Below are 18,058 nucleotides of genomic sequence, written 5' to 3'. Positions count from 1 at the left end.
GTGCAAAATACAAAATACTCTTATTTTATCTTAACATAGCTTTCAGTTCAAATTTTACTTTATTTGATAAATTTATTGTTTGTGTTTTGCCACACCACTGATTAAATTAAACCAAGGAAAATATCATAAAACTAAGCAGTACACAGTGTTCTTTTGTTTCTAATATCAATGAAATATCTGTTGCTATGTTTTCCTAATGGTAAGTGTGAAAATGTAAAGGCAATGGACGATGGAACTGATTAAAAGAACTGGTTTGTATATTAAGTTGTTTGTTGATATTTTTGTATAGTAGAATCAGTGATGCAATGAAACATATTCTGTATTTGCTATTACATTTTTTAGTCCTTGATGCTTTGATAATCATATTAGTTTTGTCTGCTGTCTTTAATGCTAAATTATTTGTTTGAAATTTTTTATACTACCTATGGATATAGTTTCTTTAATATTTCAAAAGACTGTATTGATAAGGCACAGCAATATTTCTAAAGTTTATAACAGCTGACTTAGTTTTGCTAATGATTTATTGTGAGTGAAAAAACTGAAGATGAAAGGATTTGTGATTTAATATGAAGAAGAGTTTAATATAAAGATATTTAAATTTAATAATTAGGTATTTTTGCAACTTCAAAATTGAAATTTAAAATGTCAATAATAAATTAAAAGATGTGTAATTAAGGAAGATGAAGGTAAATCTGGTAAATCATGTTCAAGTTTTAACTTACTCAAAGATTTGGTCAGTTTTTCTCATATCAGGCTCCACAAGATTTAAAATTAATCAAAACCAAAATGGTGGGATCCACTACTTAACAGATTTTAAAGTCATAACTTAAACGTTTCTATTAAGGCTATAAAAGTTGAATTTTGTTTCTAAAAGCGTTGGCGGATCTGTAACTATTATATGCTAGAGATAATAATTAAAATGTTTCTATTTTGTGTCCTCTTCCCGTTGCAAAGCACGGGTACAAGAGCTAGTTATAAGATAAATAAACGGTATCAGCATTCTGACACATACTTTCTTCCATAAGTTTGTCAAAAACCTTTATCATGTGTAAGTGGTGAAAGTAAATAACTGTATACGCAAATGAGATTTGTACAATTTTGTTCAGAATTTAAAGGATTATAACATGCTAAATTTTTATCAAAATTGTTCGGGCCATTTTTGGGAAAATCCGATTTTTCTGTTATTTTAAAGGGGTTTTGTGGTAAAATGACATAATTTACAATAACTTTTGAACCGTAATTTTACAGAAATGCGATTTGTACCATTTTGTTCAGAATATAAAGGACTATAACATACTAATTTTTTATCAAAATCGTTCTGGCCATTTTTGGGAAAATCATATTTTTTCGTTATTTTATGGGGTTTTATGGAAAAATCCCCATTAAAAATTAAAATTTCCAAAAAAATAAAAAAAAAACTATCAAAACTGTAAGGAGTATAACATGCTATGTTAAATCAAAACCGGATGATTTTCTAAAATCCTATTTTTTTATTTTATGGGGTTTTTATGGGAAAATAACATATTTGACCATAACTTTTGAACCGTAATTTTTACAGATATGGGATTTGTACCATTTTATTCAGAATTTAAAGGGCCACAACATACTAAATTTTTATCAAAATCGTTCGGGCCATTTTCGAGAAAATCCGTTTTTTCCGGATTTTTATGGGTTTTTATGGGAAAATTCCCATTAAAAATCTAAATTTCAAAAAAATGAAAAAACGCCTGGAGATACCATGGATTAGAACCTACATACCAAATTTCATCGAAATCGGACCACAGGTGCGGTCTCTAGCTCTGTACACATCCAGACACACAGACACACACACCAATACGGGGTTTTACCGAATACTCGCAAACACCTAATTGTGGCATCTTTCAAACTGCGACCACCAGTGGATGAAGGAAGGTGGTAGAACCATGTGTGCATCGATATTTTTAATGAACACTCCATTTTAACATCTAACATTCCAGTTTTTAATTGTGGCACCTTGCCACAATTCGGTATATATCAACAGTGTGTGGACAGGATGCCACTAATGCGTTGTAGCGCTTGAGCGGTGTGTTCGCCCCCCCTACTTTTCGCGTGCGCTGTTGCCAGTTCTCCGTTCTAGTTCCTTCATTCCGTTCTGTATTCATGTGGCTATGCCCTAGCCACTGTAGCTCATTGCCCGCGCTCGTCACGTCGTCTTTTATTAGTGTAACGATTTTTTTACATGCAGTTTTTTCCAAGCTCCAATAATTTTGACAATTATTGGATTTAAAGTCGATGAATGAACCAAATGAAATGTCGGGAGGATTACATAAAACTACATGCTATGTCGTTGATATTTTATCGTCACATTATATGTATGATTTACGAACTTAGATACTTGGATTAAAGGCCTTAACACGTTCGCTGCTGAGCGCTAGATGCCGGGACGGCGCCAGTTGCTGAACTAACGCTCGGCCGCTGCGTGACATTGCCACCGATACACTGAATTACAGTAAAAACAACAGTAGTTATACTGGATGGCAATGTTCTGCAATAATACTGGCATTGGATATAGTACTAAGTGATTCTGATAGATAGCAGCACTACCCAGGTTACAGTCGTTAAAGTAGTGTCGCTATCTAGCAGGAAAGAGGTAAAACAAAGCCCTGTTCCAAACAACCCTGGTGGTGATTTGGGAAACTATATTTTTTATTGTCAGAAAAGTACGTCCCCACGAGCTGCAAAGAAATATAGAACGCTTGTGACGTGCTGGCTTATCCATAGCAACGTTAAACAACAATGAACGGTGACGTTCTGGAACGTTCTTAGCTCCTGGCGCCGTGGCCCTGCTGACGTTCCGGAACGTCCGTAGCAGCGAACGTGTTAATGTGCTGGGTAAATTATCAGTTTCATGGGAATATACAAGAAATTTACCTTAAAATACGCAATAAGAGTGACTCCGTTTTTTCTGTATGCATATAATTAATTCATGGTAATGTAAAAGTATGTGTAACAAATTTTTCACCACACTATGATGTTTTAGCTGTTTTACATACGTTAATTGGAGGCTGAAAGTTATGTTTTTCTGACCATGCCAGCTGTCATCGTCATAGGGGCCGAGCAGGCGTTTACATCCCTAGGGTCGCAAAATCACTTGTTCGCTTATTTACTTAAAAGATTGTATATTAAATGCATAAGCTTTATCCATGGCATTGCAATAGACTTGTTTTTTTTTTTTGTGACAGCTGCGTAGACAACTATTTATTGTTATTTTTGATTTTGCTGATTCCTCAAAATATTTCAAATAAATAAGAGGGACGTTATATTGCAAAACATACTTGGGTAAAAATAGCGTTCGTACCACGAGCCAAAATGGGTTTGCAACTCTCGGTCGTTTCACGTTCTCGAATTCGTCTCGAACTTAAAACCCGATCTAGAGTCGGCAAAACCTCGCTTTCGGCCCTAGGTACGAAATATACTATTTTTTACGGTGGATTTAGAGACCCAAAGATTCTCACCCCGTTGCGAAGCACGGGCAGAAACACTATAGTTAATTATAATATTATAAAGTCTTAACTGTTTTGTCTGTACATTGCGTAGATTCATGAAGTGTTTGGTTATTTCTACGTGTTATATAATAAGAAATCCGAAACGAGTCTTATGTCAATATCTGTACGTTTGTTTGATTGTTTCTGTCATTGTGTCTGTAACGCCAAAATTCCAATTCACGTGTCCTACCTTGAGAAAACTAGAGTACCGTTCATTATCCAAATATTTTTGTAATTGTTTGAATAAATTTTCCAAGTTTGATCAAAATATATCCATAAACAAGCAAACTACATTATTTTACAATATTCTTTATAAGAATAACATGGGAATTTTAAATTTACAATTTTTGAATTTGTCCTGTTACCAATAACCGTACAAAAACACTTTGATATACTAAATTATTTGTTTTATACTGATGTTAGGGAAATGTTAATTAAATTTAAATTATTTTAATTCACAGAATATATAATGTACATATAATATCATGATCAATGGCTAACTAGTTTCACTGTATTTACACTTCACCTTGTTGGCAAAACTGGAGAACAGCTGTTAATTAACTAAAGTCATTTTTGTAATGAGCTGCTTCTTCAAATCTTTCTTAGTTGGCTGATTCCCTTAAAAATTGTACAAACTCGTGAAAATGTAAGTAGAAAACATTTTAAAAATAAGAAAATTGATTTATGTGGTATTGTATTGTAAATAATCTTGTTTGCCATGTTTTTACCTATGATTATATATATTCTTTTGATTGTCTGTCAGTTAATAACTTTGTAAATGTCAAATATTAAATATTCAACTTTCATGTTACATTTGGATGAAAAAGCACATGTTCTGAGAATATTTTGTAAATTGTAAAATCACCTTAAATTAATTCTGTTTGCCTCAATTATGTGAAATTAGTATTACTTAAGTTTACCTGTTATTATTTCTTTTGAAATTGTTACAGACGAGTTCAAGCATTAGGCCTACTGTACTTGAAACAGTCATAGTCCGTAGGAACTGGGAATCACAGCCTATTTAAGCCAGTAAAATCGTAGGAATTTTACCAAGTAAGACTGTTGCCATTTAAATACTGATATAGTAATATTAGGTATCATTTATAAGGAAGATTATAAAGGATTTTCATTATTTTGAAGAATAAAATTATAATTTTTTTAGGGATGGACGATATTGGATTTTTAGTTCGAGACGAGATGAGACGAGATTTTTTATTTCTCATAAAATTTCGAGACGAGATCGAGACGGGATTTCCCTTCTCATACACAACGGGAAATGCACGTTCAAAATTTTTACCTGATTTTGTAACATTGTTAGATCACTGTTTAAATACAAAAATAATGATAATAGGCAAGAATATTTACAATATTTTATTAAAAAACATCAGCATAACATTTTTTTATTAATCACGCCTAACTTATTAAAAATGCCTACGATTAGGAAACATTATTAGGATAGAGTTCAACTTATACTAAAATAAAATAAATCATAAAATAAAAGCAATATTAGTTTTTATAAAATAGTTACTTGTTTTGACTTTTTATAGTAATAAAACATTCCTTACACTGCTTACAGTTAACAAAACTTCTCAAATGTCATTAAAGTAATATTATTCAAATAATTAAAGTAATATTTACATTTAAAGAATTAATTAAATAAGAACGCCTTCGCAAAGGAAACGCAACTACAACACGCTCCTGTATTGCGGGTATTGCATTGACTTTCTGCAGGCGTTTTTAAATTTTTTTTTTTTTTTTTTTTTTTTTAATTCTCGTCTCGATAAAAATCTCAGCCAAAAAAAAATCTCGTCTCGTTTAACGAGATTAAAAATTTCCCGAAAATTTCCCGAAATTTCGAGACTTGACCATCCCTAAATTTTTTATTACCATGCATTGGAGTAATTTGTGCAGCATCCTACCATCTGAGGGAAATCACCAAATGATAGGTTATCTCAGCAAACACCATCTTAGCTGTTAGCTTGGTGTTGAAGGATAATAATTCTAAATTAAATCTTGCCTACCTACTCTCCAGTGATTGGCCTATACAGGGGTATTGGGTAGCGTACAGTTTTTTAAGCTATTTAAAAAGGTCTGGATATAAATTGGGAAATTTTGTATTTTTAAGGTAACGTTTTTCTCCATTTCATATATAGGCTATTAGTAACAATATGTATAGTATCAAATTCAGTAATAGCATTGACTACTGTATTTAAACCTTAACACAAGTGTTTATATAGTCAATGAGGCTACTGGTGCTAATGCTGATGGCTTATGCATGTGTACGTTAGTAGCTAGCAGACAATTTGTCAACTAAGAACATAAAATCAGCTGTTCCCCGTCCTCACTGTCGCGGTTGCTCGCCTAGCATGTCAACAGCTGACTGCTGTAAAAATTGGATGAGGCGACAGTATCTTTTTCTAGTACGCTTCTTAACCATGATATCTGCCAATTCAATTTTGTCCTAAAAAATGTATACACATCTCTAAGATTTGTTACCAACTGACAAGCAATTCAAATAAAAAAAAAAATGTTTATCATCCTTGCAAAACTGCTAATAATTCATATTCAAATTTTCATCAGAATTCCGTTAGTTTAAATCAACGATCACATAAGACCAATAGATGGAGCACGCCTATCTAAGTAACATACAAGCAGCTGAAGCCAGGTCCGCCATCTTAGTGCAGGTTAGAAGTGGTTGATGCCAATGAAAACGGCACCAAAACTCAATGTCCAGCTTCAAAATAACTTGACATTTAGCCTATTTAGACTAATGTAAATCGTTGGAACTTCGTATGAAAGATGTCAATTAATCTAGGACACTATTGGTTCTAATTAAAAGCTTAAAAGTTTCTATTTTCTATTTTAAATCTTGAAATAAAGTCGGTACTTTAAATGAGTTTTAAAATATGACATAAAAAAGTTCGTCGGCTGCTACTGTTTTAATTTTTTTGTCAGGTAAGTTAAAAAACGGTGGATTTTGTAGCTAAAAAGCTCAATTTCTTGGATCATATTTTTTTTTAAATTGTATAAAGAAGAGTTGTATAAAGAGTTTTAGAAACCATCTTGTGACTTTGAAAATACATTGTAAACAAAACGCCAAACCGATATAGATACATTATAAACTAATTTGTAGCTTTTGAGAATTTTTCTTTTGTCCAACAAGTTTTTGTTATTAATTATGTAAACTAACTTTTTGTAAGATACGGTAAACGCTAGAAAACAAAAGCATATTTTAAAGGTCATTGTTCAACCGTCATGAATTACGTTATAAAAATTCAACTATTAAATATCATAGTTTTTGAGGGTGGGACTGAAAATTTATACTATATTATAGATTTGCATTCATAGTAGAACATTATAGACTTTAAGTAAACCAACAGTAAAAAGATTGTTTGAATTTCCAAGTTCATTTTAGAACAAACTGTTTGCTCCGCCTCCCAGTTAACTGAGAATTTCAAGAAGTAGAAACATATTAAATAAATAATAAGTGAAGTTAAATATAACATATTGTGTTTTTAAAAAAACATTACACAAACCTCACGGATGCCAATATATTTCTAACCGTACTAGGAATTTCCTAAAATTGATATTGTATGTTGAAATAGGTTTATTATTAATAAACTTGAGAATACTAAAGGTTCTACAAATCAAATCATTGAATAATAAAAATACATTTGTATTTAAAGTAACAGATAGATTGACAAAATTGTAAAACGATTGTATAATATCAAACACTATCAAATTATTTACAGTATCACGGTTACAAATTTTAAACTGTAATGGAGATAAGATAGCTGTAATGGTCATACGCATGTATTATTACGTCATCTTTTTTTGGCCATCTGTATATAATTGCAATGTGAAATGTAAAATGGTGTTTGCCGTATACAAATAAATAAATAAATAAATAAACTACTCTTGTTATGACTCAATGTTAACGTCTTTAGGACCTTTCATTTGCTTTTGTTAGTGGGGACTGGTTAAAACACCACAGTACAGTAGGTTTTGCAAATATGATTGTGAGATGATATATAATCTGAACTAGTTTATGCATGTTGATAATAATATGTATTTTAATTTAAGTACTTTAATTGATTCGGTTATATGTTTACCTCATATAACATTTGAACATGGATTGAAACATTAGATGTCTTTGGAATACTCTGAGAGTGAGAAGCAAAACATAACTTTCAGCAATGATGCATCGAAATCTACCTTTACTGAGTGATTCAGAAATGTAGGCCTAATTGTAAAATATTTTGTCAACATGACTAGAATGTTAATAAAATAAATGTCAGCACGAAATAGTTTGTAAGATAAAAAATCGCAGCATAGGACAACTTATATAGTGTTCTAACCTAAAACATTGTTATTGTTTCAATGTAAAAATTCAATTGATACAAAGTAACTACGTTACCAATTTATGTTTGTAAACAAAAATACATTTTTTAATGGTGGCATAAAAACAATTTAAATAATGATTTACTACACAAATTATTTTTAATGTAAAACATTGTTCACCACTCGGAGCAAAAGCATATTATTTATGGTATGTAAATTGTTTTATAGCACGTGGCAGTACAGTGTTATTAGTTTATTAGTTGCTTGTTGCACTGTTCTACACACTGCTCAAGCGCTACAACTCATTTAGTGGCATCCTGTACACACACTGTTGATATATACCGAATTGCAGCATGGTGCCACTATTTGGAGTGTAAGCTGGCGCGAGAATTGGCAACGTAGCATTAGGAAAGTTATAGTTCCGGCGGACGGCACGAGGCGCGCTAGCTACCTGTATGGTTTTGTGTTCCACAATTCGGTGTGTACCTGCGCTACTTAAAAATACTCAATTGTGGCATGTGATGTTTAAACGACGTAATAATGCTGGAAAACCTCAAAAATGATGGAATTAGCTGTGGCACCCTGAAAAAGGTGCCACAATTTTTGAAGGTGCCACAGTACGGCTGTGTGCCTGTGAAGGATGCCACTATTCGGTGAATACAGACACACACACACACACACACACACACACACACACACACACACAGAGACATCACTTCGAAAACCACTTTTTTAGGTCCAGGGGGGCCCAACGAATATATCCACTCAAAACTCAAACTCGAAAATTTTAACGAAAACAATACTTTCTCCATATACTATGGTATAGGGGGAGAAAGTAAAATGAAATGAATGTTTACTTATAATTTTTAATTATAAAATCAATTTTAAAATTTAGTATTATAAAATTAAACTGTCATAACCTAACCTAACCAACCAAACTTGCTGATAATATAAAAAAGATATAAGATAAAAAGCCAAATAAAGCAAAATCTTTGACAACGAAGTTAGTGTCCCCGACGGGTTTCGAACTCGAGACCTCCTGAACACTAGTCCGATGCGCTACCAACTATGCCACGAATGCCGCTGGAATCACATTGTCTCGTTACGGTAATCATGTTGCCCCAAGAGAAGACATTAGCCACTATAGATATGACGTCACCACACCTTTAGCCATCGTCCCTCCCGTATGCCCATTCCGTTTGGTAGACCAAGGTTGAAATGGAAGAGGTAAATGTTGTAAGACATTATTACTACAATGAGGCTTAAACCTAAATCAGTGGTGAATAGAGAAAAAATAAGAGGAATCGTTGACGAGGAAAAAACCTGCCAAGGATTTAATGGCCAAGAAATTAGGCCCTAAGTAGGTGAATTTTCTAATAATTTAAATTAGGTCAAATGGAGTTCTCATATAAATATCTTACCTATATAGCCGTGAAGAAGGTAGGGAAGACTGATGCCATTCTCATTATCAGCTTTGCGGAAGCCAACCCACTCTGCAGTATTGTAGGTAGTGTTTGTCTCCTGGGTAGAAAATTGTTTAAGTTATCCTCTTGTTTTCAGTAAAAATTATGATTTATATGAGTGTATTTTAGTATTTGTATATTAAATACATGGTAACAAAATTAGCAAATTTAGAACTGATAACTTCTCTGATTAGGCCTAAAATGCAGAAATATAATTTTTAATATTATGTAGGCCTATAGGCAAAAACGGAATATTTTTTGAAACTTTGCAAACAATTAATCAAACAGTTAATTTATTGATTTTCCCGCAAAAATAGATAATAGATTACATGTACAATATATTATACAAGGTACTGTTCACAACAACAACAACCAGGGCTAATAGTCACCAAAGTCATTGGAACCATAATTTAATTGGCCCTCCTGTGATGTGTTTAACCAACTTCACTATAAGAAAACCAACTCACTTATGAAGATGAATACTTACCGAACAATTGACTTGCCAGTTTTCATGTTTGATGTATTCTATTTGGTAGATCATCTTGGAGAGAAGAAGGATAGACACCAAGACCGAGATTATGTGGGTGACGACTGTTTGGATGTTGCTGCCGAATGTTAAAGATACCACTGCCAGCAGGACAAACACAAAATGCAGAGCACAAACCTGTAAATGAATTATGTCCAAGTTTATGTTTTAAAGAAAATAGAACTGGCTTGTAAGGATTTTTTTTTTAAGTAATAAAGTTCAGCTATCATGCCTGAGAAAAGTAGAGTCCAGGGTCTAATAGAAACAATATCAGTGTTATGTTTTGTGTATCTATTAGCCCATGGACTCCACTTTTCTCAGGCAAGCTAGATGAACTCCCAAGATTCTCAAGAATAAAATTCAACATATTAAAACATTGTTTATGTAAAAGTGTGATGAAAAACTTAAAAAATTTCACCTCCGGCACTCAAACTTGAAAAATAATCTTAAGCCAACAGACATTTTGGCAGTTGATGCAAAATATACTACAAAATTAAAAATCAACCTTACAAAGACTCATCAGAAGTGATATTAACTTTTAAATTGGTTATTTTCTTCTCTAAATTTTATTAAAAGTAATTTGTGGCATTTATTATAATTTAGTTGAAAATTAAAAATTTCACCGCAACATTGACACTAAGGATATAAAAATTGACGACACAAATGCACCATTGAAGTTGGAATCACACAATTCATGTTATACTATTTGTATGCAGCTTACATCATAGACAGACAACAGCATGACAGAGAGCATGATGATCTTGAGCATGTGCAGTTCAAGGTAGAGCCAGATGTACTCTATCAGCTGAGTAAGGCTGGTCAACACTTGGGTACCAACAAAGTGCAACTTGAGGTGGGTGAGGTCTGTGAGAACAATACAATAATATTGAGCGTTTGTGTATAAGTTAATTTCTATTCAGAAACACTTCGGGGTTTTTTATTAAACTGACAGGATACCAGTGAATGAAAGAGTCATTAGCTATTGTAGGAAATTAATTAAAAATTTTATTTAAACTGTCATTTTCACATACAACTCCCAGTTTTCACGATTTCTCAATTGCTTGGACACCCTGGATTATAAGTTTATTTAGTTTAAAATTACTTATAAAAAACCTGTTATCTATGTTATTTTATCTACTAATAAATTAGGTAAAACCAAAATGTTCTGGCAGTAAAACTAGTCTTTACATAAAGCTCCCTACCGATATGTTTTAAATTACCTGTTCGTAATTCTTAAATCACAAATACATCCATGCATGAATATAAAAATAAAAAATAGAAGGTGATGAGCCAACATATTTGTATTTGTAAAATACAGGTAAATGACCCATATCATAAAATTTCAATGATTGGAACTTACTTTTAAAGAATGAGTACTATTTAGTCAGTTGATGTGGAAAACAGAGAATTAATTTCAGTTCTGGTAACGACTTTGTGATATGCACGTGAGACGATTATTTTTAGTTTGTACAAGGTAAGACTCACTAGCCAGTATGTGGAAGGACTTCTTGGACTGGCGAGTCTGTGGAGAGTCCATGTCGGGATCCCTCTCCGTGGGAGACATGGGGATGGACATCTCGGACTTGGGTACAGACGTCGTGTCTGAGGGACCCTCTGACTGAGGTCTTACAGAGCTGGTGCCCCTGGGAATAAGAGTAAATATGCCTATAGCTCCGTACTTTTCAACTATCTCAACCCCAATACTTTATAATGGAATGTGACTGCCAAGCAAGCCACAGCAAGTTAATTTGTAGAAAGTAAGTATCTGTAGAATCATTCGTCTGCGTCTGATGTTGAATAAATGCAAGACCTGTGCTTTTACGACAATGTGTTTTTGTGTTTTTGATAGATTGTGCAGTATTAATTAGGGGTCTGCGGTACAGAAAATTTAAGGTCGGTACGGTTCGGTACGGTACAATATTTTGTACCTCGGTTCTCGGTACAAAATCGGTACGGTACGTGGCTACCCGTATTTTTGCGGTTTTCTTCTCAGAACTGTATCCAAACCATTATTTTTAACTTTAATACATAGACATTACTATGAAAATGGATAGTATCCTACATTCATGGTTTTCTAACAACAATTACTGTACCACATATTATTAAAACAAAACCTTTTACTACTACGAGGATTGTGTCAAGAAAAATCACAGTTGAGATAAAGGCTTTACCTATTTTACTCTGAGATACTTTGAATAGCCATGATAAAGTAGTTTAAAAATAGGATGAGAGTTTTTATGAATAAACATGTTTGAAACATTTATTGACAAGATAATTTCACAAAACTGATAAATTATTTCCAACCAACACAATGTCTAGTTGTTTTTTTTTTATTTTAAAAACATATAAAAGCATTCAGTAGAAGACAGTGTAGTTTTGCCAGCTGTTCACAGCAGATGACAATGAAAAACTGGAGGACGGAGGTTATGATGAAGTAATGGCAAAGACCGTTTTTTTTATCAGCTTCAAAACTAGTTAAGTTATAAGATGGATACAATTCTTGCAAAGTTTTTTTCTGAAACTAAAATTTGGATTATCACAGAGTAAGATTTGATGTTGGGCAATTAGACTTTATAACTGTGTAAAAGGTGTGTATCCCTGAATTTATAAATTGCATTCTACACTTATTCACTGCCAAACATAATTCAGTAGAACCTTGATGAACCGAGAATTACACTAGCCTACATAACTTCATTACCCCAAGTAAAATACCAAGATAATTTTTATAATTGTATTTGAATCGTATAATCTTAGTTTGTTAAAAATGGATTGTATGTTCAACAATAATTGCAGTCCATTATTGTTAAGCAGTATGGTCCCAAATTATTGTTTTTGATTTTGAAACATCACAGTTCATTTGACAAAATTATAGTTGAAGCAGCTCAATGTCAAGTCACGCACGCTTGTGCAATAGTTTGTTTACATGCTTTCTCCAGACCACGGGGAGGGGAGGGTCTGATAAGCCGTCTATTGTTCACCCCCAAGAAGGTCCGACCCTCATTAGTGCCGCTCGGCTGCACTCAGTGGGGAACCCAATACAGTAGAGTCCCGCTAACTCGGCACTCGATAACCCGGCAGTCTGGATAACTCGGCCATCATCTGGCTCAAAAAATTAGTGATTTTTTTAGTCCGAGTTAAACATGGACTCAAGCCAGCTCAAGTCAAATCATTCACAACTCGTACCAAGGATTTGTTGTACTTTATCTGATGACTTAATACTGACTTTTAATATAAATATTAATAAAAAAAGGCGGTTAAATAGCTTAAAAATTGTATTGTTCTTATTTTTAACCCTAGTTCCCGATAACCCGGCATTTCACAAACTCGGCACCCTTCCAGTCCACATTACGCCGAGTTTGGGGGACTCTACTGTACCACAAATCAATCTTTTAAATTAATACAAATATTTGGTAATAATTGTTTTATTAATATTCACCTTGAAATTTCAATAAATTTGGTGTAAAATTTGACAAAAATCTGCCATTTGGACCGATTATTAATACAATACCAAATACCAATAAAGTAGTACCGTACATTCATTGGTAATTAAATAATAGGTAAAAATTTACCGATTTTCGTCAAGTTTTACCCCCTGCTGTGCGCTATGTCACAAAAGCTGATAACGACATGGGTGATTAGTAACCATGGCAACTTGTTGAATGCGTGATGAAGGGAAACCCAAGAAATAGAAGAACAAAGAGAAAGAATGACGTTGTTATCTTTATACCCTTTTTACAATTTCTGTTATTGTTATCTTTATGTAAGATTTTATGATTTTGTTTTATAGGTCTATGAAATAATTCTTTTTAACTACGGGAATATCAATTTATAATTTATCAACGTGCTTCTCTTCTGAAACAGCAATACCGGATGCATAATAAAGGTCAATGGCCTAAAATATCACGATTGTGCAATATTGTATTTTGATGTTGTAATTAAAATTACGACAAAAGTTTGTATATATCCATGGTCGTCAATAGAAAGATAAAATATCTATAACAAATATTTAATTTATAAAATAAGATTGTAGATTTGTTACAAGTTTAATATGTAGCCATAAACAGTTTTATGGCAGTAGGCAATGGCCAGCGGCAAATTCAATATTCACGAAAATACTGATTAAGTTAGAGATATCATTTAACAGTCATCATAAAACTATTATTTTTATGATAAAACGGAATTGGGGAAAGTCGTAAAGAAATAAAAGTGATAAAACTCAACAGTTCTTGGAAGTACTTCAATACAACAATTATTGTCGTGATAAAATGTTAATGGATTTGGGACTGCTAATGGGTTTTTTATTGCATCATCACGCTAGTAATAAATTATGAAGATCGTAAACAAACATCTGATAAGACTTTTATGTGCTCGGAACCAACTGCCGTTGACTACGATAGTAAACTGAAAGTAATTTATTATTATAATAGGCTGTACCGAACCGAATTTGTACCGTGTAAAATGCTGTACCGAACCGATGACGGTAATTAAGCTTGTACCGTACCGTACCGACTTTTTCGGTGCACCGCAGACCCCTAGTATTAATGCATTAGACTGTTGGAAGGCTTACAAGACAAAAGAACTAAATAAAATTGTTTCCAAAACTTATCGTCGGACGAATAATATATTTGTATCTACTTTGATACAGACCCTATCTGCCACTACTGTTCATTTGATTGCTCATATACTAGGATTTAGTTTGCAAAACTTTAGTTTTTTTTTATTTATCTATTTTATTAAATACGTATATTAAAATTGAATTTCTATGTTTAAGCATAGACAAATAGAATAAATATAGACTGTCAAAGGAAGGTTTCGGCGCCCACCGCTAGGCGTGCTGTGTAGTTACGGCGCACACCGCTGCAGGCGAGGAGCGCAGGAGCCGTATGTGACCAGCAGACGCTGAAGCGAAGTGCGCCGTAACTACACGGAAAACCTAGCGGCGGACGCCAGAACTTTTGCTAACCGCAGCACAGCTGACAGTATATATTTATTCTATTTGTCTATGGTTTAAGTAAAGAAAATATGGAACAAAACTTACCTGCTTTTAATATCTGATATTGCAAGGAAGTCCTTGTGAAAGTAGTACAACTGTATAACAGTGATGACAACAAAGAATGTTGGAGTCAAAAGTCTAACAAATAGTTCCGTTGTATCAAATCTCTCAAGTCCTATGTCCAGTTGTCTGAAAATTGACAAAATAAAACTTGTAAAATTAATAATCAAATTTTGGTACGGTATAAAAAAGATGCTATGAAATAGGCCTAAATTAAATCATTTGGAGCAAAGTATGATGTTTGTTCATACAAATAAGGCATAATGAGTTGTTAGTGTGACTATGTTAAATAAAAAACTCCTTATTATCATAACTTCATAACATCATTACACAAGTTTTTACAAAACAAGTACTTTCCAAAACTTATTTTCAAATAATTCCTTTAATGAAAACTATTTTTGACACACAGATTTTATACTAGAGGTGTGGAGTTGAGCCTATACTAAATGCTCGAATGACCTAGAGTCAGAAAATCGAGCTTGAACTGAGCTTTTACCATCATGATTTTTCCTGATTGCAGAATGTGCCTGCGTAGATTGCATGATTTTAAAGCGTGTACTTTTGTCATGATTGCCGGGGATAATACATTTCTTTGATCGTGAGAGGCAATGAAGATTTCTCCGTAACCACCAATCTTTATGATTTTGCCATGATTGCAGAAGATGATGATACCTCCACAACTGTAAGAAGTGTTCAGGAATTTGCCGTAATCGCAACAGACGATGATGACGTTTTGGTGATCGTGGAGGAATTTGCCACAATCACAGAAGACAATGATGATGTCCATACAATAAATGCAGAGGTTGAGAAATATTACTGCCTTGGTGAGATTATGAACCCAGAGGTGATGATGAGGATTTTTCTGTGATCGCGAAAGACAATGATGATGTCTATATGATCAGAAGAGGTATCAGGATTTCGCCGTGATCATATACGACGATGATCATTCTGTACACGAGCGTAGAAGATGTTCACAATTCAATAGAAAATCTAAACCTCTATTGTATACCAAATGGCATCTAATTTGAATTCTTATGAAACATACTTTACAACCTACTTGTACCTACTTTAGACAGTAGTGTGCATAATTTTCTCAACCTAGAATGTGAGATATTTCAAATACTTACAGCTCCTCGTCTATTCCAATTGTCTTCCAGTAGGACGAGAAGTTGTCAAACTGGTAAGTGTAAGTCATCACAAGGATGAGCATGGAGTAGATAATCACAGTCAACCAGAAACCATACATGATCTTGCGCCAAAGGACCCAAGATAACTGCAAAAACAAGCAGTGGTTTAATAAAAATCAATAGGGTTAGTAATTGTCAAAAACAATTAGCCTAAGTAAAATTGTTAGATTTAGAAGAACTTTAACATTTATATTCCGGTTATAGTATTTATTTACAGGTTGTGGTAGTTATAACTAATACCAAGTGTTTCTAAAAATTAACTCTGAAATTCAATTCTCAATCTAGCAATTGAATCATGAGATTTGGTGGGCTTGAGATTCAAGATTTGGCTTTAACACATGGCTAACAGGACCTATTCAAAATCATGCAACAACTGAATTTACGGTAACAGAAATAACCATTAAAATTGAAATCCTTGCTTTTTTTATAATAGTAATTATACAACAGTACGAGACCCAACTAACCTGGAAGGTGAGTATGAAGACGAGTGCAAGGGCCATGTATATTATGCGGAACACAGTCATGCGTTGGCCAGTGATGCCGATGGTGAACAGTATTCCAGCCACTACCCAGATCCAGTACTTGGTGAGGAATCCCCTGACCACACGGCCGGTGCGCTGCACAAACTGGTTGGTCTTGGTCTGAGACTCTGCCCCCATAGCTGCAACATCGCTCTTGAGTTGGTGAAACCTCATTATGAAACTAACCAGCGATACTGATGAATACTGATTGGTTTTTTTTTTTAGATTCAACATGGTTCCACACGTTCATTAAAAATATTTGTTTTCCTGTTAAAACTTAGGTGAGTGATAGCGTAGATTTTAAATTACATTAAACTTTTTCATTCAGTACATTTTCGATTACTTAAAAATTAATAAACTCTTTTAATAAACAATATTTTGTAACACTGAACACTTTTATCATTTAAAGAATAATCATCGGAGAAAACTTCTAACAATCAAAGACTGACACAACACGGTTTCACTTCATTCGATGGCTGTATTACTGTTTCTTGTTAAATATATATGGTTGAGACATTTTAATCAACGTATGATAAATAAACCCCAATAGCGCAAATATACTCAATTGATTTTTCATGGTATAATTCCAGCACAACTGGTATTGCCACAACCAAATTCACTTCACAAAAAAATAACATCAATACAGGAAGAGATTTGACTTGTTCACTATCATCCAAAAAAAGTGAAAAGATTATATCAAAGCTATTAGGTTGAAAGAGTCATCGAAGCTTCAAAGTGATAATGAATTTCACGCTCTTCACACTTCACACTGACATTGACACTTTACACACATCCACAAAACAGTTGTTTGTGATTGAACACCTTTTTGCTATGTACTCATTGCAAGGTAGGCATAGTGTTTTCTATATTAATTATAACTTTAATACACACAATCTGGATAAAGTAGTAGATGCAATACAGATAAAAAGTTAAATTGTGTTATTAGCAAAATTTGCGCCTATTAAACCTTTTATTTAGTGTTTTTGTAATGTTATTGTTTTAATAACTTAAAATCTATTAACCTAGTTTTTTATCGGTGTATTTTTTACTATTAGGATGCCAATTAGCGCTCTAGAAAAATCAAATATTTTTCTTACAAAATGCTACAAGTTTAATAAATTAAGAGTTTTACACAACAAAATGAAATAATTTGTCAAATAAATTCAATTATTTTTTATTTACTATCACAAATTTCCATATTTTGACTGATATTTCATTGTTTGTTTTATAATGACTCCTAGATAAATTTTAGGGCTTCATATAATTTGCGTGTATCATCTTTTTGTCTCCAACCTTTATTATTTTTATTTAGCATAACTTTTTGCAACAAATCATATTAACCTGAGGGTTTTCTCAATTTTCCTAGACATGAACGTAATTTCTGCATGTGGCTAATGGCATTTCAAAATCAGTGTGCCCAAGGATTAAGTAATTACTTTATGA

At 33.2% G+C, this 18,058-nt stretch overlaps 1 protein-coding gene across 11 annotated transcripts in view; it reads right to left on the bottom strand.

The window, feature by feature from the left end:
• LOC129000065 (piezo-type mechanosensitive ion channel component) overlaps positions 1-18,058 on the bottom strand; it is a 213,208-nt gene that overhangs the window by 119,401 nt on the left and 75,749 nt on the right. For all 11 annotated transcript variants that reach the window (XM_054426932.1, XM_054426925.1, XM_054426928.1 and 8 more), the window contains 7 exons: positions 16,559-16,755; positions 16,035-16,180; positions 14,893-15,036; positions 11,340-11,497; positions 10,576-10,718; positions 9,816-9,992; positions 9,287-9,386 (listed from right to left, as the gene is read on the bottom strand). In XM_054426932.1, the coding sequence (XP_054282907.1) occupies positions 9,287-9,386; positions 9,816-9,992; positions 10,576-10,718; positions 11,340-11,497; positions 14,893-15,036; positions 16,035-16,180; positions 16,559-16,755 (1,065 nt within the window). The remainder of the gene's footprint in view (positions 1-9,286; positions 9,387-9,815; positions 9,993-10,575; positions 10,719-11,339; positions 11,498-14,892; positions 15,037-16,034; positions 16,181-16,558; positions 16,756-18,058) is intronic.

This window comes from Macrosteles quadrilineatus, unplaced genomic scaffold (genome assembly GCF_028750875.1).
Source record: "Macrosteles quadrilineatus isolate MER2022 unplaced genomic scaffold, UCM_ALF_1.0 Scaffold_8__2_contigs__length_117827958, whole genome shotgun sequence".
Taxonomy (NCBI): Eukaryota; Metazoa; Arthropoda; class Insecta; order Hemiptera; family Cicadellidae; genus Macrosteles; species Macrosteles quadrilineatus.
This window is presented reverse-complemented; position numbering and strand designations above follow the sequence as displayed.